At 52.8% G+C, this 22961-nt stretch overlaps 8 protein-coding genes across 8 annotated transcripts; 3 read left to right on the top strand and 5 right to left on the bottom strand.

The window, feature by feature from the left end:
• Positions 1–1873: 1873 nt before the first annotated feature.
• J4E93_000295 (uncharacterized protein) lies at positions 1874–3726 on the bottom strand (the record flags this gene model as incomplete). The annotated part of the gene is made up of 4 exons (XM_049338256.1): positions 1874–2076; positions 2133–3074; positions 3123–3364; positions 3416–3726. 4 exons carry the CDS (start codon positions 3724–3726, stop codon positions 1874–1876), a joined length of 1698 nt encoding a protein of 565 aa, XP_049204141.1.
• A 2562-nt stretch (positions 3727–6288) lies between these two features.
• J4E93_000294 (uncharacterized protein) lies at positions 6289–6849 on the bottom strand (the record flags this gene model as incomplete). The annotated part of the gene is made up of 1 exon (XM_049338255.1): positions 6289–6849. The coding sequence occupies one exon, from the start codon at positions 6847–6849 to the stop codon at positions 6289–6291; it is 561 nt and encodes a 186-aa protein (XP_049204140.1).
• A 1434-nt stretch (positions 6850–8283) lies between these two features.
• J4E93_000293 (uncharacterized protein) lies at positions 8284–9564 on the bottom strand (the record flags this gene model as incomplete). Its single annotated transcript, XM_049338254.1, has 6 exons — positions 8284–8637; positions 8688–8854; positions 8967–9097; positions 9200–9222; positions 9375–9400; positions 9489–9564. The coding sequence occupies 6 exons, from the start codon at positions 9562–9564 to the stop codon at positions 8284–8286; spliced, it is 777 nt and encodes a 258-aa protein (XP_049204139.1).
• A 3219-nt stretch (positions 9565–12783) lies between these two features.
• Positions 12784–13362, top strand: J4E93_000292 (uncharacterized protein; the record flags this gene model as incomplete). Its single annotated transcript, XM_049338253.1, has 1 exon — positions 12784–13362. One exon carries the CDS (start codon positions 12784–12786, stop codon positions 13360–13362), a length of 579 nt encoding a protein of 192 aa, XP_049204138.1.
• A 1112-nt stretch (positions 13363–14474) lies between these two features.
• On the top strand, positions 14475–15766 carry J4E93_000291 (uncharacterized protein; the record flags this gene model as incomplete). Its single annotated transcript, XM_049338252.1, has 2 exons — positions 14475–14746; positions 14800–15766. The coding sequence occupies 2 exons, from the start codon at positions 14475–14477 to the stop codon at positions 15764–15766; spliced, it is 1239 nt and encodes a 412-aa protein (XP_049204137.1).
• A 533-nt stretch (positions 15767–16299) lies between these two features.
• J4E93_000290 (uncharacterized protein) lies at positions 16300–17871 on the bottom strand (the record flags this gene model as incomplete). Its single annotated transcript, XM_049338251.1, has 4 exons — positions 16300–17263; positions 17316–17680; positions 17735–17785; positions 17836–17871. The coding sequence occupies 4 exons, from the start codon at positions 17869–17871 to the stop codon at positions 16300–16302; spliced, it is 1416 nt and encodes a 471-aa protein (XP_049204136.1).
• An 851-nt stretch (positions 17872–18722) lies between these two features.
• On the bottom strand, positions 18723–19635 carry J4E93_000289 (uncharacterized protein; the record flags this gene model as incomplete). Its single annotated transcript, XM_049338250.1, has 3 exons — positions 18723–19432; positions 19483–19551; positions 19602–19635. 3 exons carry the CDS (start codon positions 19633–19635, stop codon positions 18723–18725), a joined length of 813 nt encoding a protein of 270 aa, XP_049204135.1.
• Positions 19636–21574: 1939 nt separating this feature from the next.
• J4E93_000288 (uncharacterized protein) lies at positions 21575–21939 on the top strand (the record flags this gene model as incomplete). Its single annotated transcript, XM_049338249.1, has 2 exons — positions 21575–21625; positions 21679–21939. The coding sequence occupies 2 exons, from the start codon at positions 21575–21577 to the stop codon at positions 21937–21939; spliced, it is 312 nt and encodes a 103-aa protein (XP_049204134.1).
• Between the last annotated feature and the right edge of the window lie 1022 nt (positions 21940–22961).

Here is a 22961-nt window from a genome sequence, read left to right as displayed (position 1 = left end):
AGATTATTGTTCTTGTGTGACATGGATATTAAGGAGGCACCCATCGTATCGGTAAGACTCAAGCAAGTATACATGGGAGGTTCTTCTTGATCTCCTTGGTGGGAAGTCTGCTCCAGCGTGTCTTTTGCGTCGGCTTCAATGCAGCGCTGCAAGAAGGTCGCATGGCTCGGGCTCATACTCTTCGATAGGACGATAGCGGTGCATTTGGACCGCTCATAAATCCTATGCATGTGCGCAATATGTTCATCGCGATCTATCGCATCGTCTTGATCGATACATTCTTGATCTATCCAGAGGCGACCAGTCTTAGTTTCGTGGATGTCGTATTGCAATGCCCGGTAAAGAACAGATGGAGGGCAACGTGGCCGACGGGCTTCCGTGTCGTTGATCCAGATCTTGAACTCCGGCGTATTGAATTGGGCGGCAAGACCCTCAGGTTGTGCCCAAGTGTATGATACAGCAACATATTCCCAGTCGAGATCGTATTCCGCTCTCTGGGTAAGACGTAGATGGACCTGAATACAGGTGCATGAAGTCAGCATTTATCTCACATGCAGTTTGTATGGCGAGATCACTGACTGTGTTTCCCGGAGGCTCGGAAGGCGGCCTGTCGCACAGAGTGAGAAATCGAAGAGGAATCTGCGTATCAGAGACGATTTTCTTGTATTTTGTCTCGAGCTCTGTCAAGGCTGTTTGGAGAGCTTCGATACTAGGGTATAGTTCGCCAAATTTCTTGTCAGAATCGAGCTTCATTTGAAATTGCTAGAGAACTGGGGACGTGGAGGGAAGTGAAGACCACTCTGATAGCCATGAACTCGACGATGTAGCTGGCATCCTGGAGACTATACATAGCCCCCGCCCAAGGCTGAGCTGAGCATGCACGTATAAAGGTAAGCTTGATGGGCAGCGACGCCATCACGTGCAGCCTCTCACATCCCGCAAGGCTGTCCGCAGGGAGACTGTTCATTGGGCATGCGGCGCTGTTCGTCACAGGCAGCAGCCATGACTTCTTCGCGCAATTTCAAGGATCAGGGCGAATTAATCGGAGCATCCAGAACAATGTTGAAAGGCAGGGCATGGGAGTTGAAGAAGATGCTCGCGCTTGGTGAGCCTGAAGCCCCCACCAAGCTACGCACAGATGCTACACCACCAGGCAAGAGCGAGCTCCGCCACAGCGCGCCTGACTTGGGCAAGCCCAACGAAGGATCCGACCATGCAACAGTCTCATCTCTTAACAAACGCGCAAATGTTACGTCGGCTGACAAACATCATCGACGTAAGTTCTCGCCACACTGACAGAGCTCCAACCCTTAGCTCCGACTTCTCATGCAAGCCATTTCCCTAATACAGCATGCGACCCATCAACCTCGTACCACCTACTCAAATGATGTCGCAAACACCGTGCCGGCTAATCGAACGCAAGAACACGCGCCTCCGCTGTCAGTCCGTTAGCCTCGTGCTACATAGCGAACATCGGGGTCCCTATCTAGAGCCGAGGAGAACAGAATGCGGCAATGGGTTTTAGATCATTGCGCAAGCGGACACTTGACGCGCCACGTAGCAGTCACAGCTTGTGGTTCGAGTCAAATTCCCAGACTGCTGGAAGCACGCATATAGCTGGAGATCTCAGGTGGTGAAGCAGCTGCCATAACGTGCACTCTGGATTGAGTCTCGCGTACGCTTTGCAGCGATCACAGTGTGGAACGCGGACTGAAACCCAGTGACAAAGGTTAAGGTATGTTATTCCACTAAATTTGTAACTCCACAGCATGGAGTGCGAGGTAGCGGGTCTATGCATTGCAGTAACATCTAGTGACATCGGCAATTCCATACGTTGAGTATTCCCTTCTTACACATCGTTCTACTCAGATAACTAGACTGTAGAGGTTTCGTGCTTAGTAGTGAGGTTCTCGAGAGGAATCTCGATATGCTTATCAGCGAGGTTCATGTCGCCGGCAAAGGTGCTGTGGGGCTTCCAATTACGGGAGGTGCGAGGGGTGCTCTCCTCCAACATCTTGTCGACTTGCTCGAGCGTAAGACCTTTAGTTTCGGGAACAAAGAAGTAGGCGAAAAAGACTGTTTACGGATTAGCAAAATGCTCCATGTGGCTGCAAAGAATATGGGAAACTTACATGAAACGCAGCAGAGCGAGCCCCACAGGAAGAAGACATTTGATCCCATACGAGCAGAGTCATCGCGGTCGGCAACTAGGTAGGGGGTGATGATACCGATGATGCAGTTCCAGAACCAGTTGCTAGCCGTGGACAGACCAACGCCACGAGATCGAATAGTCAAAGGAAAGATCTCGCCGATCACGATCCAGGCGCACGGTCCCCAGGTGGTAGCGAAGACGGAGATGTTCAAGCAAATGAATGCGATCATGGCTCTCGTGGCATTGGGATTGGCAGGATGGTCGGCAGTTTTTCTGCCAGCGGTGGCTCCGATAGCTCCGACGATGAACTGCATGATAACCATGCCAGCAGCTCCGAAAACAAGGAGAGGGCGTCTTCCAATCTTCTCGACCATGACGAACGAGGCCGGGGTGGACAGGACGTTGACAAGAGTTGTGACAAGAGAGATGAGGAAGGGGTTGCTGATGGAGCCGAGCTGCTGGAAGAAGACCGGGCCGAAGTAGAAGATGAAGTTGATACCAGTCAGCTGCTGCATAGCCTGCATGAAGATGCCGATTGTAGTGCGACGGGCGTTGGACGAAGGCTGAGAGAGCTTTCCTTTGAAACAAGCCATCCATGAGCCGAGATAGCTACCCTGGGGAACAACCGACATTTCGTATTCGTGATTAGCAAGAATCTCAGCTAGTTCATCCTGGATATATTCGGAGTCAAGAGGTTGGCCACGGACACGGCCAAGTGCGGCGGCAGCCTTATCGAGCTTGCCCTTCTTGACCCAGTAGCGAGGGGACTCAGGGAGGAGAGCGAGACCGATGGCGAGAATGATAGCCCACAGGAACTGTACAGCGATTGGAATTCGATAGGAGCCAGTATCGCGTCTGTTCTGAGTGGCATATACAACGCAGTTGGCGAGTAAGATACCGATGGTAATGCAGAACTGGTAGCCTATCAAAGTCAGGGTGTATACATGCAGGCCATGTGGATAGTACTTACCAGCGACTACAGCACCGCGGACCTTCTTGGGTGCAATCTCAGACATATAGAGAATGACAATGGATGAGATGAAACCCACACCGAAACCGGCGATAAGTCGACCAGCAACCATGACACCAAGCCCGGTAGAGGCTGTCTCAAGGATACCTCCGACAATGAAGATACCACATCCCATGATGATTGTGAAACGACGTCCGATAAAGTCAGCAATATCACCAGCCATGATGGCGCCGAAGAAGGTACTGTGTTCTGTTAGTATTCACTGATAACACTATTGGTCTTTTCTCACATACCCGGCAGAGAGGATGGATGTGACGAGCGATTGCTGCCATGGTACGACCACGAATGTAGAGTTGCGATAGTCTTTGATGGTCTGGCTGGTGGAGTCAAGGCCCGGATATACGACGTCGGGGTATTCAGCTCCAGTGTATTGCTTTATGAAGTAGTCCATGTTGAGGACTCCACCCATCCAGCCAGTGTCATATCCAAAGAATATTCCTCCGAACGCAGCGAATGCGACGATCAGATAGGCTCGAACGGTGACAGGAGCCTCGACCCGGTTGAGGTCATGCGTCCCAGTGAGGGTAACACCACCTCCTGGCATTGTCGCTGTTTATTCCAAAATTGCTGGAATAAGAGGTAGTTATGATGAAAGGCGCTTTGCGCAGCGTTGAGGAAGCAGAAGTTAGAGAAGGCTGCGGGCGCAATCGACAGTGGGATACCCCAGCTTTTAATATCGCATCCTGAACAGCGGTGATGCTGCAGTGTGGTGCGTGTGTGGCTTTCTATGGTAGCATTGCAATTTCTTACACTAGGCCTGACCAGGTGACTACTCCGCACTTGACACTTCTGGAAGGATTGGTACCATTCTCCATGGGCGGTTGGTATGTGCCAACGGCTAGCGAGAATGTGTATGTCCGCATGTACTGTTGGCATGCGACCGTGTGACCTGTCATCGATCAGCCCACGCTATTTCAGAATGTCCGCAAAGACAGCTGCGCTCAAGCTCTAGACAACTATCGATCCGATGTAAATGACCGGATATGTCGCTAGTTCAGGCAGCAAAGCAGTTGACCCCGGATATAGATCGCCTGGTAGAGGCGCCAAAACCTGGGGACCAAGCTCACTCAAGCTCGCTGTGAAGCCCGTCTTGGCGGTCAAGCCCTGCATATTCATCCCAGTAGACGTTGGCTATCACTTACATGGGGAAGGAACAGAGTGCGAAATGCATGTGAATGAGCACTAGTGGACGCCTGTTCGGCCAAGAATTCTCATCGTTCCATCGATCTGGGGTAATATCTGGTGCCCGATACACCCCGTTGGTCTCCACGAACAGTACGAGCAGTAAACTGTTGTGTACATCGAATCAACTTGTCCTTGTGATGGCTGTGGTTTGTCGGCGAAGCCATTGCGCGTCGACACCTGATCGTCTCTTTATCCTTTGTCCAACAGGCGGCGATCTATACTATATCGCTTACGCGACTCCGGGCATGTTAATGTCCATCACAGACGTTTTGGTAAGTATCCAGGCGTAGCAGACGTGTCCCATTTCAACGGTGACCCCTTGTGATGGGTCGAGAACATCCTCGAGCATATGCATGAGCATGTTGATTCGTTCGCGTAGACGAAGGAATGGTAACGATTCAAAGGTCACCAATGAACAGGACGTGCCCGAAAGTTGGTGTGCCTCGTACATATCGCATGCCTGTCCTGCCGCCGATAGGTCAGCTTTCGGAACATCAAAGGCAACTGAAAGGATCACACTCACTCCCCAAGTGTGTTTATCCAGGAAATTGGGATAATCAGAAATACTGGTGGCGCGTCTCGCTTTGTTGTCACCTTACCTTTTAGCTAGCCACAGCCGTGCGGCGGATCTGGAGAACCCTGTCGCAGGTAAGCAGCCACAGACTGTAGAGACCGGAGATGAAATGAGCGAATAAGCAAAGAACGGCCGGTATCCCTCAGGCGTGCTATCGGATACCTTCCTAAATAACATCGCAGTGGCACCCCGCTCTCGAAGGCGTTCACGGATCCCGTGAAGCGATGCTACTTTACGACGCCTCCTGGTATCACCCAACAACGGATGTCAATAATCGACCCGCGGGCCACTAGCATCATCAAACTCTTTATGTCTATTCCATGATCAGAGACAACTTGAAAGTTGAGCGATTCGGAGTGGCGACTAGTGGGCAACGGTCCAACAAGAAGCAACGGCGGAAGGGCTTCTCGACAACGGCGCGCTGTGCCGGACAGGTGGTGTGCATGGACTATGCGCATGTCGAATTGCGAAGGGCGACGTGCATGCGGGCTATGCACGTGGATGTGCTTCTCATAGAAATGTAGCCGGAAGCAGGTATCTTTAAACCGCTTTTCTGCCTCCGCGGGCACTTCAGTTAAAGGTCGAGCAGCTCCTGCGCGCAAGTATTCCTAGCGCCCGCTAGCGTGCTGGGCCTGAATTTGCGGGGCGCACCTCGATCCCACTCCTATGTACAAAGCCAACAAACATTAGAAGACTCACTGTACATGGGAACAATCCTTTGAAACTGTAACGAGAGCAGTATATCGAGAGTCTTGGAGAGCTTGCTGATGGCCTTAGAAGGCAGTTCACCTAGCGAGGCGCCGTGCGCTGTGGATGTGTCGCGTAAACCGCGCTGTAGGTGCTGTCTGTAGCACTTCGACAGACATCGCCTGGGCAGGGTATGAACGCCATCCCCCATCCCGGGCCGGCACATCTGCCAAACGCTACAACCGACGAAATCTTCTATGTGAAGCTTCAACTTCTTCGAACACGATCTAGTCGTCTGCTCTTCCCATCGGTCCCCGCTTGCGTAGCACAAAACAAGATTACCTACAAGGGGGCGTATGCGCCTTTGGCTAATAATATAACCCGATCTTGAATCATGCAATTAGACTGAATAAGATACTTCATGTCGATCATATCTTGTGGATATGTGTGCTAATGTCTGCATGATTATGAGAAACCCTTGCACGGTAAGATTTCGTAATTCCGCTCCATCGAGTACGGCCTTTCCGACATTGCCAAGGTTATACCCAGTTCGCGTCTGCTACCTAGGTGGAGACCAGAACAGGGACTTATCCCACCAGCAGATCGCATATTCTGCGCTTCCAAGAGACCGAAGTATTTGGGCAAAGATAGCAGTGCGCATTAGTCCTCATTTGACTTCTCTTGGTACGCTGCAGCATTCCAGATTGTTGACTGGAAAGTCGCTTGCATCCTGACTGGAACCCAATGCTTGTCGATACCTTTACCTAGGTCTTCCACGAAATCTTTGTTGAGTCGGCTGATGATCGCGAAATTCTCGCTGATCGAGCAGCCGATCCACGCGTCGGTAACAAAACGTCTAGCGGGACTCTTTGGCGGTGTGCCCCTATAGATATTGTTGATCACACACGATGATGGGACGAACCAGTCACCATCGGGACCTCTCAGTAGGGCTGTAGCTACTGCAGCTTCCATCATGGCATTCTTAATCTTCAGGTCTTGCAGCTTCTCAGCAAGGATGAGAACATTGAAGACAGCCTTGTATTGAGCTGTCGTGAGTTTCGAAAACTCGTCTTCTGAGAGCATCTTTAGCTCTTGCGCGGTCTTGTCCGTGACGGGCCGCTGTCCAGTGTAGATGAAGCTAATGTAGAGAGCGAAAGTGCCAGGATGATCGTCGGGAAGGTTGATGATCCTCGTTTTTGACTCTTCCCAGTTGCCGTTCATCGCGCGTCGGAAAAATTCCGAGCGAGAAGTGAGGAAAGTTTCATGCGCGACGAAACTTTCGATAGTCGGAGCAGTTCCCACGCGTATGGTGACCAATGAAGAAGACGTGAAGCTTTGAGTACAGTGTTAGTTTCGCAATGGTTTGTGTGATATTTTGGCGGCTTCATAATACCTGATGGGGCTTGACTTGCTACCTTGAGCAGTCTTCGGGCTCGACATGGCGGGGCGGACCACTCCGGTTGGTGATGTTTAGCTTGAAAGTAAGACGTCGAAACTCAGGCGGAAAGATTCAGTCATGGTTGTAGCCTGTGCGCGACGCTAGGGTGAAGTTGAGAGTGAGTGGGAAGGTGCGACAGATGACAACGAGCAACCCATTCCCGCGGACCCAGCATCGACTGCGTGTCTGCGAAGCCATGAAATGCAGCGGCTTGAGTGGCGCAGTACACACTTTAGAGTGTACATACTATGTAATACTCCACCGACATGTGAGACTATTATCGTCAGCTCCCACCAGGTGTCGCTAGAAGTTTACAAGGTGCACCTCGCGTGTACAAGACAGCAGGTATTTCGTTATAACCGGTCGATGCCTCCACTACGCGATCATGCGACAGCATCTTCGTCTCCGCCAATTCCAACGCCATATCGCTCGCAGTGGCAGGCGTGACGAGCTCTTTCTCGGTTTCTCCTAACGCACGTGGAAGGCACAACCCTGGAAACCGCGTTCACCCCGTTGTAAGAAAGCATGCCAACATTTGTATTCAAATTGAATGATAGAGAAGTGAATGTCGTGGAGGTGTGCCAAGTCGCTCGTCTTCTTTTTGGGATGCTCACAGTAATATCACCGGCACCTTCGGAAGACATGAGACATGACCGGAGCCCTTTTGGAGCGGCGCAGGAGGTCGCATTTGCCCGGTAGCCGGCACCCGGAAAGGATGAGAAGATCGGGCAGAGCCGGTTATCTTATCAGAGACCCACCATACCCCTCACATGACTCGCAAGATTCACGCGTCAGATCAAAACAACGCGTCACATTCATCGAGTTCAGAGACGCGTAACGTTTGAAGTATGTGTTGATTTGAATTGCTTGAGACGATAGCATCACGTCGTAGCTAGCCTCCCATAACGCCAGATTGCGACGCTGAAGAGAACAATGACAGTAGAGTAGACATCCATCCGCAAAGACAGACACGCGCCAGAACGCCCGGCCAACATGATATATCCCAGGTAAGAAAATCAGGGACGAACACTGTAGGCCTGCCTCGCCATATCCGCCGGTGGCCGAACCACGCCCACCTGTAAAACCCATAGACTAGTAGTGTGACAAAGGGAATACGTGAAGAAGATGTCGTCTAGCGTACGCTCCGAAGCTAACGCACGGTAGCATGGTAAAATAAAAAAGGTCAACAAGAACAAAGAAGCTTAAGCTGAAACAACTCATGCCTTGGCCTTTGGTGTTGCCTTCTTGGGCGTCGCCTTCTTCTTGGGTGTGGTGGCCTTCTTCGCTGCGGCGGTCTTCTTTGCTGCTGGTGCCTTCTTGGTTGCCTTGGTTGCAGCGGCGGGAGCCTTGGTCTTGGTGACGCGGCCAGACTTGGTCTTTCCGAGCACGCGCGATACCTCCTCCTCGACGGCGGGGGCTGCGGTGGGGGCAGTCTTGCGGGGTTTGCTGGCGTTGGCCTTGGGCTTAGCGGCAGGGGCAGCCTTGGTAGCAGCAGCTGTGGCAGTGGCCTTCTTCGGGCGGCCGACAGCCTTCTTGGGAGCAGCAGCCTTGGTGGTGGTGGCCTTGGCCTTCTGTAGAGGAAGTCAGACATGTAGGCTCATGACAGCAGGCAGTTACTTACAGTGGTCGTGGCCTTCTTGGTGGCGGGGGCCTTCTTCTCAGTAGTCTTCTTCTCGACGGTCTTCTTCTCAGTGACCTTCTTCTCGGCCTTGGGCTCAGACTTCTTGGTAGCGGTGGCAGCGGCAGGCTTGGCCTCCTTCTTCGCAAGCTTTACTGGTCCAGACGTGCCTACATGACGCGTCAGTAAGGTTCAGATGACTCATGATACGTGCGTGTAGGATACACAGTAGCGACGTGTTGAAGATGTGTCGTCGCGCAGACTTGGTGGAGAGGCACTTACCCTTGGGACGCGCAAAGTCACCCTTCTCCTCGCCGGAAGTAATAGCACGGTTGACGTGACTCCTGAAGGCAGCATCGCTAAGGTTGCCGACCTTGTTGTTGGCTTGGATGTACTTCTGGATAGCTTGACGGCTGTTGGCGCAAAATCAGCGTGAGTTCTGAGGTACGCGCGCTTTCAGACGAAAGCATGCCGCAACATATGAGCGACGGCATGTGGGGATTAATTTTACTAACCTTGATCCATTTCGTTCCTTGAGCTGTAGCATGCATAGAGCTCGTCAGTAATCATGTTCACTTGGGGGAGTAATGTCATGGAGCGTTATTGTGATTCGCGCTGAAGTTGGCGTTGCGAGCTGTCGCAAGCTGTCGCAAACTCATGTGCAGGGCAACACGCCTGGGATAGACTCACGTTGATGATAGCATCTTTGACCATGTCTAAAAGAGTCAGCATTGACCGGCGACAAAGACGCGACTATCGGGCAACCAACGCGACCGCGTTGGGCTGAGATATCATAGTACATACCGATGTAGGAGCCATGGGCAGGTGCGGCAGCGGCGGCCTTGGCCTTGGAAGGGGTGGTGTTCTTCTTGGGAGGCATTGTTGCTAGTGGTTTGGATGGGAAGATAGACGCGTTACTGATGCTTCGAACGAGAGGGCGAACGTGAAAATCGATGGAAGAATGGTGGTGGTGGGAAGTCTGGAAGTCGCTGAGTTGGGGCAAGCACGCGGCGGGTGGGGTATGCGCCGTTCTTATACTTTTCAGGGATCAGAATCGGCGCCCCCAGATCACCAACTCGAAGGCGCTAATCTTCCAGGCCTGATCAAGATGCGCTTCAGTTTGATCTCATGTTGCAATACTGCCGCCTACGCTGACTAGGCGCCGTGCGGCTGCTGTCCGTTCGATTTGTTGGGGGTCTTTCCTGTCTCCCTGCTGGAAGCGCAGCCCTTCACCCCATCTCCTCTCCTTCGAGTCGCTCTTTTCAACTTGGTGACGCTTGACCATGGCCAACGCATGCCAGGAGCCTGACCGCAGGCACCTTTGGCCTCGAGCTTCAGTCGTGCCAATAGTCCCTGCTTGTTGTTTCGTCTGAGTCATCTCTGTCAATCCACGATAGCTGCAGCTTGCGTCCTGAAGGAATCGATTTTGCGCAAGCTTCCGCTCGAATCCTCGAAGCCTATTGACGAGACGCGTTGCTACATGCTTACTGTTTGCTTTTTTTCTATGCCAGTCTTGTACTCGATGGAATACTCCATGATTTATGTTGGCTTGATAGGCTCTCGGGACTCGAGTCTAGTCTTGATGGTTGTGGTTTTGGCGATACATGCGTCGCGTCATCTACCTTCCATGGTGTTTCGCTCTGCGCGCCGACACCTCGAACACGACCCGCCTCCACGCGTACAAATTGGCAAAGCAAAGACATCTTCCTTGTCTTTGTGTATTGCGCAACGCGTACATAGATTTTCAGAGCATTCCCTCGAGCGTGCCGGCCAGCATGGTGTTGAATTGATGACGTGTTGCAGTGTGTCAGGCGGGGTGATCACGCGTACAATTCTATCGCTACAATCCTCTTCCGCACAACCTCTCTTGTTACAGCCTAATTGAGTGCCTTGAGAACGTAAAGCGCATACCCAAAGGCCGTTTCTCTGGGTAGCAGATCCATCCAACCTATATACAACGCGTTGTGGCTGGCATGCGAACGCGGCGTTGTTTCGCGGCTCTTGGCTGGACAGTGTGGGACAGTCCAACACTGATTGCCAGCAGCCAACATACGGAAAGCCGACATTGGCCACTCGTGGGACATGTCCTAGGGCAGACGTGAACTGATGTTTAGTATAGGCTCATATCTATATATATGGTCTTCCGAGTATCCTACAATGCGCGGATGTCTTACCTGGGCACGCTGCATGATCCTGCTAGTAGAGAAATTACCTACAATAACTTCTACGACTAGGGCCGGTTCTTGTGCTCCTACAAATTCATCTTTCATATTAAAGGACATAGCTCTCGTTCATGCTAAGCTGTAGTTATTGGGGACTTTGGGTCCATGTGGCCGTCGGGTTTTTGAATGTTCCAATATTGTGTTCGGGTTGTGGGATATTGCAGCACTAAAACCGCGCATGATAGAAACTCAAAAAATCATAACGCCATCACTTACGCCATGGTAGCCGAAAGATACCCATAAAACTAAATCACCACAGCGACAGAATACCGTTGTCTTTTCACAGGTTGCAGGAGGCTACCTAAGTAGTTCTGAATATACCAAAAGAGTGGACTTGTGCACACCTTCTTTGGAGATGCCAGCATTATACCTACAACCCCAGCGCAGTCAAACTACACTGACAAGCCTTACACGAAGAAAACGGCAATATGAGAAGGGACATTGGAAGGATAGAGCTTAGTACGCAGAATCATGTACATCACACGACATTCAATACCTAGGTATGTCGGAGCCATCGAGAGCCTAGCATTAACCACCACTCCGGGTAGTGATGCATTACTATGTCGGAGCTCAAGGCTCACAGTCAATTCACGAGAAACACAGTTAAATAGAAGGAGCGTACACAGCAACATCGCGAGGAAGTTCGAGCCGTATTGAAGCGAGCCGTCTGCTTCGAAGTTACATTCGTTAATGTCGGGAAGAGCGAAACGATAAGCCATTTGTCACGTACAGTGAGGTCGTGAAGACATAGTAGAGTGATGCAAGTAGGAGCTCCGACGAGCAGACAAAAGTCGCGGACGTAAAAGGGTGGTGTGGGACGCGCTCGATATCGTGTCATTTGGGCTGGTTCGTTTCGGAATCCGCGGGCAGATAGGTTGACGTCTTTGACGCGGAAAGTGATGTGGCAATAGTCTAGATGCGCATCTTGCTAAATGAACACGAAGTTCAGTAATTGCCTCAGCACTCCGGATTTGTGGGGTACGACCTGTGCTCTTGTTTGAGAACGATGCCCACCTTTGTGCCATATGTGCCATCTCAGTACTAGGTACGCTTGTGAGTGTGATGTGCAGCTCTCGCCAACCTCGAATCGATTTTGAGCTGGCACTGTGATACGGTCTCATTACTTTGAGTACATTGGAAAGGTATTTTCCGAAGACGCGTGGACTCTTGTGTTCAGCTTGATGCACAAATCGCCGTCAGTACCGAGAACTGCTTCGTTGCGAACCCCTTTTCGCTACACCGCCATGCAACGATGCAAACCGAGCAGAACACGAGCAACGACGATTGTCGCCCATCCCAATGTTGTTTCGACCGTGAAGGTCGGTCAAGGAGCGTTCGGTCATGCGATCTATTCTTGTGTCTCGCCTGTCGGCCGGCCAATAGGATCACCTCGGGCTGTTAGCCCGGGTTCAAAATTGGCAGCAGCTAGCCAGCCTCCGTTAATTCATTGCTGGCATCGGCCCGTCGACGTGTCCACCGCTGCGTCACTCACCACACATTCCATTCGACGTTTTGCGCACACGCCACGTTTGCTTGTCGGCATTTCGGAGAATAGGCCTCGCACGACCCTGAGTAGCAGAGACCATCGTGGCGCATGCATTATGCGAGACCAAAATATGGAGCATACCTAGGTACGGAAGATTCTATGGGCCAGTGCTCGTGTTCGGATCGAATGTGACCTCATGTTGCTGTATTGTTGGGGTCACTCTCGTACGGCAGTAAGGAGACTGTATACGAGGCCGCTGTGTATATAAGAGCTGAAGGTCTTGCTCTATAGATCATCATCCAACACAAACACATTCAAACATCAAGACTACATCCACCAACCAACTTACCATCTTCACCCTACACTACTTCCACACCCGACTACAATCAAGATGAAGTTCACCACCGCTGCCATTGCTGCCACTGCCGCTAGCCTCGTCACTGCTCTCCCCACCGACTCCAAGATCAAGGACGGCGATGTCTTCACAATCCAAACCATCCGCTCAGGCAGCGACTTCCAGTACAGCACCTTCCAGGCTGTCCAGAACTCCCTCGTGATCAACGCAGGCCAGCAGAACGCTTCCTGCGGTCCAGAACCCCACAACTACGCTTCGTTCCAGCTCAGCAACGGCAGCCTCTACCTCTACACTGCCAACCCTCCTCAGCAGTTCTTCGTTGACAGGTCCGGCATGGGCCAGGGCGTTATCCAGTACACCACCGGTGCTCAACCCATGGTGAAGAACGGAGAAAGGACTACCTTCGCCATCAACGACGACGGAAACCTTGTCTTCCGTGACCAGACTGGTGAGGACATCGAGTTCCAGGCTTGCCAGCCTTCTCTCGGTGGCGGCTACTCTGTCTGGTTGGGCGGTGTTACCCGTCCCGCTGGAGCCGACGAGTGCTACGGCTTCATCGCAAGGGCGATCAAGGAAGAGAACCCCACCAAGTGCCTCTACACCCAGTACCCATAAGGGAACTCCAACAGACACCCTGACTTCGTCCAACCCGGATTGTAAAGCCTACACTGTAAATATTTGGGCAACCTTCTTTTCTTGTAAATACAACACGTAAATAGACAATCATTTCAACCCAAACAAACCAGGTCTTGATGAAAGTGATATTGTCTGCAGTATACAGGTTGACCTACCGCTTCCTGTGGTGTGGTGTTGTGAGGGTTTTCATACAAACCCATTACACAGCTGGATCGAGAAATGAATGGGTATTGAGAGATAGAGACCCAGCTCAGGAGCTCATGAACGAAGACTGCGTCATCTGGGGACTCATCGCCACATTGGACGAGCAGGAACCATCGAAGAGGAAAGAGAGAGGATGACGCCCATATCAAAAGCAAAACGATCATGGTGTGGACTTGGATGGGAAAGTGGGGAGGTTCGGACTACGCCGAGCGATCCTCTGCAGGCTAGCGCGCCATGCTGATAAGCCGCAGGGTCCGCTCGTCCCTGGGCTAACGCAATCGTCGTCTTATCGCCAGGCACGCGTTACACGTGCACCCGTCACATTCGCCCTGAGACGCCATCTGACTGGTTCCCGAGCAGCAGATCACCATCATGCCCCAAACGCGGCCCTGCGTGACCTCGCCCGGCGTGATGGCTGGTACTGCGCCTTGAGTGGCTATGTCGTCTGTCCCTTTCATCCCCCATAAACACCCATCCCCAGCGCCATCGTCGGGGTGGCCATAGTACACCTACGCACTACCTGACCTCGCCCCGAACCTGTTGCACCAGTCGAATCGTCGAAAAGACATCTCGGGCTCTCCGTTGACGCACCTACGGAAAGCAACCCGGCGGCGACAGACTAGACTAGAGGACCGACCTTCCGCATCGAGCAACAGTGTATTCGCTGCTTGCGAATCAGCGACAGCAACGTGAGGGCGTGTAATCTGAGCTGCCGTTACGGGAGGGATCGATCCGCGAAAGCTTGTGTAGTCTTGTTGCACAGCGCCAAATCATCTCCTCCGTCCTTGCAGTAGTAGGAGGCAAGTGGGAACATGCCGGCCATGCTAGACTCTCTGGTGGGAGCCGCGAGGGAGAAGGTACATAACGCCGCGGCTTCCACCGCAGAGATGTTGGCAGCAGAATCAACAGCCATGCCTTCTCTCAAGACCCTCAGCAAGATCGCCCTCGGTGGTGCGCAAGTCATCCTCGGCCATGGAGGACGCGTCATGGGCGACTTTACCCAAAGCTGCCCCAATGCTCAATTGAGCTGCCACAACACCACCGCCGTGGAGAACCTGTGCTGCTTCAATGCGCCGGGCGGACAGATTCTACAGACGCAGTTCTGGGATGCATCGCCTGCCACTGGACCAGAGGATAGCTGGACCATCCACGGTCTATGGTAACATTGCCCTCCACCTGCAGCTACCTACTCATGCTAATCAGTCTGTCCAGGCCCGACCGATGCGATGGCACCTACGATGCCAACTGCGACTCCTCGCGCGCCTACTCCAACATCACCGCCATCCTCAACTCCTTCGGCGCAACCGATCTCCTTTCCTACATGTCCACATACTGGAAAGATTACAAGGGCGACGATGAGTCCTTCTGGTACCACGAGTGGGCCAAGCACGGCACCTGCATCTCCACGCTGGAGCCCGAATGCTACGACGACCACAAGGCTACGGAAGAGGTTGTTGACTTCTTCCAAAAGACTGTCGACCTCTTCAAGACGCTCCCAAGCTACGAGTGGTTGAGCGCAGCCGGCATCACACCCAGCACAAGCAAGACATACACATTCGCTGCCATTCAAAGCGCCATCCAGGCCAAGCGCCCCGGTGTCGAAGTCACGCTAGGCTGCAAGTCCGGCGCGCTCAATGAAATCTGGTACCACTACGATGTTCGTGGTAGTGTACAGACTGGCGAGTTTGTTGCTTCAGACCCAGATGGCACAAAATCGACATGCCCCCAGACTGGCATTAAGTATCTACCCAAGAACGCTGGATCCTCTCCTCCGTCTACCACCACGACTGCTGGTGGACCTGCACCCACATCTGCGCCTGGAACGCCTTTCAGTGGTAAGGGCTACCTTAACGTTGTCGTGAATGGCGCGAAGAAAGGATGTATCATTTCCAAGGGCACCTGGTACACGACCGGTACCTGTGCGACTTTCACCGCTACCGAGGCAGACAACGGCTTTACTTTGTCGAGCTCCAAGGGCAAGTGCGGCATCGTTGGTGGAGCGCTAGCTTGTGATGGCTCTGCCAGTGTGACCGGTTTCACAAACGCGGACGGCAACTTGGCTGCTGGCGGTAACGCGCAATGGAGTGCTGACAAGGTTGCGTCAGGTAGTACGCAGCAAACTGTGTACGCTGGCGGAGATCACTCCGCTACCTTTTCCATTACCTGGCAGTCGGCGTAAACGCGACAGGCCTCAGCATAGACTTTTTAGCATTCAATCCATGACATCATCACCTGTGAATATTGTGGCAGCCAAGCTCAATAAAGTTGTGATCGGAATCGTCTCTCTCGACTCTGGCTACTTTAAGTGAAGCATGTTGTCTTCAGTCAACGGCACAGCTGCTGCGCGGATTCTAGAAGTTCACATTTGTGTAGAGCTTCATGCCTAAGATAAATGGTCATTACACAATCCACGGGGCGCAATAGCCTTAAAGTTCAAGTTATTTGTTTTACATTTGATGATCGAGACATGCTGGTTAAGCAGCGTATCCCATCAAGAGTGCAGGGCACGCTAAGAGCATTTCATCGCGTGGAACCCTCATCTCCAGGTATCTAGTTTTTGTCGCCCTAATCATGTCATTCCTCGTAAATCCGATGGTGTGAGCTGTTGAATATGCCAGTCCAAATTTGCCTTTTTGTTGAAACACCGTAACCCGCTTGGATAAAGAAACGCCTGTGTACGCCGCCTACTCTTCAAGAAAATTGTGTGTAGACTTAGATGGGAAGAGGGAAGGTAACAGCCCAGGCCGCGATCTCCTTCTTGAGATCGTTGATCTCCTGTACCTCGCCACTGGCAACCCTGCTCTTGAAGTCCTTGAGCTTGTTGTTCTCCTTGGGGAGCTCACTCTGGATCTTCTTGCAGAGCTTGATGCACTGGTCAATGTAATTGGCGATCTTCTTGAAGTCCTCCTCACCCAGACCACGCGATGTCATGGCTGGGGCTCCGATACGGATACCCATGGGTGTGAGGGCTGACTTGTCACCAGGGGTGGTGTTCTTGTTGCAGGCAATGTTGACTTGCTCGAGGACAGCCTCAACACGGGCACCGTCAAGGGCGAAAGGCTTCAGGTCGAGAAGGACCATGTGGTTGTCGGTACCGTCAGTGACAAGCTTGTAGTCCATACCCTTGAAGGCAACCTCAAGTGCCTTGGCGTTCTTGATGACTTGCTGCTGGTAAAGCTTGAAGTCCTCACTCTGCGCTTGCTTGAGCGCAACCGCGAGCGCGGTGATGGTGTGGTTGTGGGGGCCACCCTGGTGACCAGGGAAGACGGAGAAGTTGATGGGGCCCTCGAGGTCGTAGAGCGTCTCCTTGCCGGTCTTGGGGTCAGTCTTGCGAACGCCCTTGCGGAAGAAAATCATAGCACCCCGAGGTCCACGAAGGGACTTGTGGGTGGTGGTAGTGACAATGTCGCAGTATTGGAAGGGCGACTTGTTCACACCAGCAGCGACCAGACCGGAGATATGAGCCATGTCCATCAGTAGGTAGCAGCCGACCTTGTCAGCAATTTCGCGCATGCGGGCGTAGTCGATCTCACGGCAGTAAGCGGAGGTACCGGCGACGAGTACCTTGGGGCGGTACATGAGGGCGTTTTGCTCGAGCTGGTCGTAGTCGATGAGGCCGGTGTCGAGGTTTACGCGGTAGGGGAAAGTCTCGAAGTATGTGGAAACAGCAGAGATCCTACTTATGGTCAGCATGTCGTCCCAATACATATCGCTCGACCTATACGCACTTCCTCTGGGGTGTTTGGTAGCCGTGGCTCAAATGTCCACCGTGGGGCAGGTCAAGACCCATCAGCCTGTCGTGTGGCCTCATGATGGCCTGGTAGGCCTGGAGGTTTGCCGGGCTACCACTCAAGCACTGTACGTTGACACCCCACTTCTCCGAGTCGAGGCCGAAAGTCTCAAGGGCGCGCTTCTGGCAGAGCAACTCGATTGAGTCGATGTGCTCGTTGCCACCGTAGTAGCGGGCACCAGGGTAACCCTCGGAGTACTTGTTGGACATGGGCGAGCCGAGCGCATCGAAGACAGCGCGGGAAGTGACATTCTCGGAGGCGATGAGGAGGATGGATTCGCGCTGACGCTGGATTTCCTTCTCCTGCCGTGTTTGTTAGTATGAATATAAAGTAAGCAGGCAATGGCATAGTCGTACCATGATCTGGGCGACCTCTTGGTCGGTGTCCACCAGGGACTTTTCCATGAGCTGTGCCGCGTTAGCATTGCGCATCTTCTCTTTGACGCGGGGCAACATACGTCCTGGTGGGACTTGGGGAGTGCGTAGCTAGACATGACAGGCGATCAAGCGAGGATGTGGTTTGAGGAGAGGGGGATTGAAAGAAAAAGATCGGAAGATAGCAGTAAGACTACAGCGCCTTTAAGCAGTCAGAGCACTAAATGTCCCTCTCATGCCAACCCCACCAATTTTTCTGGACGCGACAAAATGCCCTAGGCTCGCTTAGGTATGGCGCCATCGATAATTGCACTCTGCGGCCGGTCGTCGGAGGGACTCGGACAGGCTTTGCGAGAGTGTGCAGTCAGACCTGTTCTTACAAGTTGTGTAGATGTAGCTCATGAGTGCGCATTTCATGGCCAGACGAACCCTTTCCCGTTTCGGGTCAAAAAGGCAGGTCGACTGGCGGCTCCGCTACTGCATTTCCCCGCGTTATGCGAGAATACCCCGGATGTCCATCGGGAGATATGAGCCATGCCACTGGACAAAAGGAGGCATTGCATTTAACTTCATTGATTGTCACCCGTCGGGAAAGCATCGCTCAAGTTGGGGCAGCAGTTTTTGACTTGACGTAACCAATTCTCATTCTTTCATTTACTACATAAATACAGCCCATCCAAGCGTTGCTTTCGGTCGAGTCATTCCTCCTTCGTCTAACCATCGTTGGTGAAAACCAACACTCGCTCATGGATCAATTGATCTGATGCAAACAGAATCTCCCAACGCCGGATATGCCAAAATAATTGTGAGCAGCAAGCTGCCACCGCGTCGCCCAAAATAAAAGGGTATGTAACTGAGCTGAAGAAGTGAAGGCCGAATAAGCTCGGCGCCAAATTACACAATCGCGCCAACAAAATGCTCATCCTTTCGTAATTATGTTTTGAATGTATTCGCAGCCGGTTCGGTCCTCTTAGTCGTTGTCGGTGAGACGGTCGAGAACAATGATGCTGAGAATCATAACGAGCAACCCGATGGTTACTATTATGAGGAGTACGAAGCCGAACCAACCAAGGACCATGGCCGATGTACCGACACCAGACTTGACGCTGCCGTTACCCAGATCTTGCACGATGGTTGCTGCTGCGACGGATGCTGTGTGTTGCCACAAGACTGACACCAGGACGAAGATGGATGAGATGAAGATGAGCGCAAGGGCGACTTGGGAGACAGGTCGCGACGGGAAAGGCTTGACGTCGACGTCGGATCCGGTTCGCTCGTCTCGCTCCTCGTGCCATCCGGGGAAGGTGGCGAGGAGGATGAAAGTGAAGAAAGCGAGGATGATGGCGACAATGAGCAGGTATGGGAAGACAACCGCGTCCTTGAACGTAGCGGCAACCCAGACAAGGTTGAGGGGGTCCTGGTCGACTGAAACGTTGTCGACGAGCGCAGTGGCGTTGTTGGAGCAAATGAAGCCACCGCCGTCTCTGTTGATGCAGATGCCGAAGTAGCCGACGCGCACACCGAGCTGTGCGTTGCCGACGATGTTGGCAATGGCGGCTGTGACACCGGGGTCGACTTGTTCAGGTGCGTAGGTGGGTGTGAACTTTTCGTACCACATGGAGATGAGGAAGATGCCGGGGATGAGCGGTGATGTGGATGAGCATCCTGCGAGTAGCAATGCTGCGAGAATGTTAGCTGTGCCCGTCTGATGTGGTTTCGTCCCAACTTACATAGCAATATTATCGCAATTGCAATGAGAATCATGAGAACATGGTGAAAGCCGAGAAACGGTATTAGCCCTGGGGATTGTTAGTCGTGATCGTTCTCCTGGAAGCTGCGGTGTACTTACGTTGCATGCTAACCGCGAACCGTAAGTTCGCCATTGTGACTGTGTCTCTCCTTCAACTGCCTCTTATGGGCCTGTGTTCTCCCTGCGCCCCCAGAGGGCCGGGTGAGATGAGCGGGGAAGTGCACTCAGACTGCGGCTGGTGGTGGTCTCTCTCCTGTGAGGGTACGAGAGGGGAAGCGATGGCGTCTTGTCCCAAGTGTACTGCGTCGAATGCGGGATGCGGGTCGATGTTGGTACGCTCGGCTGGATGGCTCTACAGCGGCGGTGGATGCACTGCGACGACGATGGTCAGATGTCTCCTGTGTGGAAGAATATTCAAAGTGTGGGTGGTAGCGTGGAATGTGACTTCTCTCTTTGCCTGCAGCGACGGATAGTTTTGCTGTTGCGAAAATGGTGATGGCTGGTCTGAAGTGGCTGGAGGTGGTTGGCTTAGTCCATCAACAAAGCGGGTTGTCGAGGGGACCGAACACGAGCATCCTGCCCCGGCCGCCCCCAACCGCCAATCGCACGCCGCGCTACTGCTGATCCGAGCGCGTTCCTGCGTTAGAGCCTCCTGGCAATGTCCCCGTCCAGCCTCTGCATTTCCTGCGACGACGTGGCGCCTTGCGTACGGCACCGCCTAGGGCCCTGCCGCGACCGCTCTTTCGCGTCCGCCATCGCTGTCAGCGCAGAACGCGTCGTAGCGCGATGCACTGGAAGATACCCGCTTCGACAGCGCATACCGCCTTGTACTGTATATAGCAGTCGGTGTGCCGCAGACAGTGCGCGGCCGGAGATTCAACAATAAAAAGCAGCATGCACCTCTATGTATCTGAGCATCCTACCATGCCACTTGGTCAATATGTCGTTCTGCGCACTCCTGTATGTTGAGTTCAGACACATGAAAAGGCGGTCGTCGATACCGTCACGTGACGGTCTCTGGGAATATTTAGGCATGGAGTGAACGCGACAGCTTCAAGGCGACCTCAACTCAGGGCTGAATGCTTCCATGGCTCGGCATCGGGCCCTGAAGTATTATCCGGTGGCCCTGCAGCGACGTCTCCCAAACATGCACACGGCGGAAGCTTGCGCTGCACCCTGTTTACATGGCGGTAGACCACTTCCTTCATAGTCCCTAGACCTGCCCGTAGAGATCGCTGATCAAGTTATAGTGATTGCGCATCCAGAATCTCAACGTACGTCAGTGATCAGCAGAGTCATTTCGTGATCATGACAACGCGAGGCTAGGTGCTGGATAGAGGCAAGCATGGGGCTCCGTTGACCTGGCGATCGGACTTGAAGCTTGATTGTTACACCCTGTGCCCTTGGAAAGACGGGATGATGTCACCGCTACTACACGTGGGGTCGCGCGTCCGGCGCAGGGACGCAGGGACCTGTAGTGCCCTGCCCCACCACCCACCAGGCATCAAACTTCACCCAGCGGTTCACGACGCGCATGCTCGACTACACACGACTAATCTTGATACTCACTTGATCAATAATCGCAACGTGGCAAGCGCGCTCAGGGCGCAGTATAACGACCGCAAACATCAGTTGGCTAGCTCTTGTCAACACGGGTCAGCCACCGTGGAAAGCTTGCTTTCATCGTTGATCCATTCCTCCATCCCTGCTCATTCGCCTCTTATAGTGATATGCAAACAAGCGAACAAGGACGGCCTAACACGAAAGTAGATGAAATCTAGACCTACTCGGATTGCCAACTGAATGACGTCCTCGACGTGCTGGGCATACGCCGTGGTTTGTGGCTGCGCTGTTTCATTCTGGGCACATGTCAGTCAGCACTCCTGCTGAGACTGCGAACGGCAGTCACGAACCATGACGTAGCTGCTTGAGGTCCGGGGAGCATATAAGCAGTGCTCACCCTGCACTGAAGATAGACCTCATCAACATCCACACCTGCAACTTCAGTCAACTCGAATCATCAACCACCTACATTACACTACCCCAAACTAAACCAAATTACCACCTTCAAGATGGCCGACGCATTCCGCAAAGACACCCACACCAAGCTTGGTGAGAAGATGGTACGCCACCTTCATCTCCCCTTCTCTACTGCCTTCACTAATACCCCCTTCAGCAACCCCAATCTTCCAAGTCCACCGGCACCAAGATCAAGGAGTCCCTGACTGGCACCGGCGACAAGGTTGCCCGCGAGCTCCAGCCCGACTCCTCCAAGACCAACACCCAGTCCACCATGGACAAGGTCGGACGCAGCAAGGACAACAACGTTCACGGCTCCACCGGTGGTAGCATCGTCGACAAGGCCAAGAACACACTTGGAATGGGTCACCACACTACTGGAACCCACACCACCCACACCCATGGCAGCGGCTTGTAAGCGTTGTGCTTGCTGTTGACGGTGGAGGAAGGAATGAGATACCCAATTAAGGCATTATGAGATACCTTGCCTGCGGGCTAACGAATTAATATCCTATTACACTACGACTTGATGCCTGTGTCTATGCTTGAACATATCGCGTACGCTTGATCTTGGTGACCTCCTGGTGTTATGAAATTGTCACTGTCTATCAGCGCAGCGTAGCCACTGTGCAGCTCCTAGAAATCGAACGTGGTATAAGAACTAGCATGATTGAAATAATCAGTGGCGTCAAGCCAAAGTGTTTGCGTGATACTAGACCAACTCTCGTACAGCATATGGCTAATCTATAATTTACATAACTTCGTAATAGTTGCGGAAGCTGCGAATGTATGTGCGCAATTGCTTGCCACAGGTGTGAACATGAAGCTCGCGATCAAGTAGGCATCGCCATCACGCCATTCCACCCGCCTGATGCGCCTGCGCCTCCCCCTCTGCCACCACGCCCAGAAGGCCTTCCTGCCGTTGCGCCTCCGGATGCTCTGCTGCTGCTGCCCTTGGATGCCCGCTTCTTGACACCAGCAGAACCCTTACCAAAGCTCGCCCTCTTGCGAAAAGAGCCCTTCTTGTACCCTGACCCAGAGGCTTTCGATCTGCCTCTTGCTGCTGGTGCCTTCGTTGCTTTGGACGTAGAAGGGGCCGCGCCGCCACCGAGCTGCGTGTATTTACTGTTGAACTCCGCCACGGCTTGGTTTGGAAATTGGCTGAAGTGATGACTCGTGTGAACTGCATCGTCCTCGTCCTCGTCGCCAAACTCGCCATAGAAGGATTCTTCTTCAGATTCTTCTGCAATGGGTACGTCCTCTTCGTCCTCACTACACAGGTCCACGACGAGCCGATGGTTTTGGTCGACAACTTCTTCTTCGTCATCATCGTCAATCTCGTGAATGACTCTGGATTGCTGGGGTCGGCGATTGCGAAGATGTGGATTCCGAGGTACTGGTGTGTCGTCCCCGTAGAAGTTTCTTGTGTTGTCTACCAAG

Source organism: Alternaria ventricosa (genome assembly GCF_023758065.1).
Source record: "Alternaria ventricosa strain BMP 2768 chromosome Unknown scaffold_1, whole genome shotgun sequence".
In the NCBI taxonomy this organism is placed as follows: Eukaryota; Fungi; Ascomycota; class Dothideomycetes; order Pleosporales; family Pleosporaceae; genus Alternaria; species Alternaria ventricosa.
Note: the sequence above shows the minus strand (reverse complement) of the source record. Positions and strands in the feature narration are given on the sequence as shown.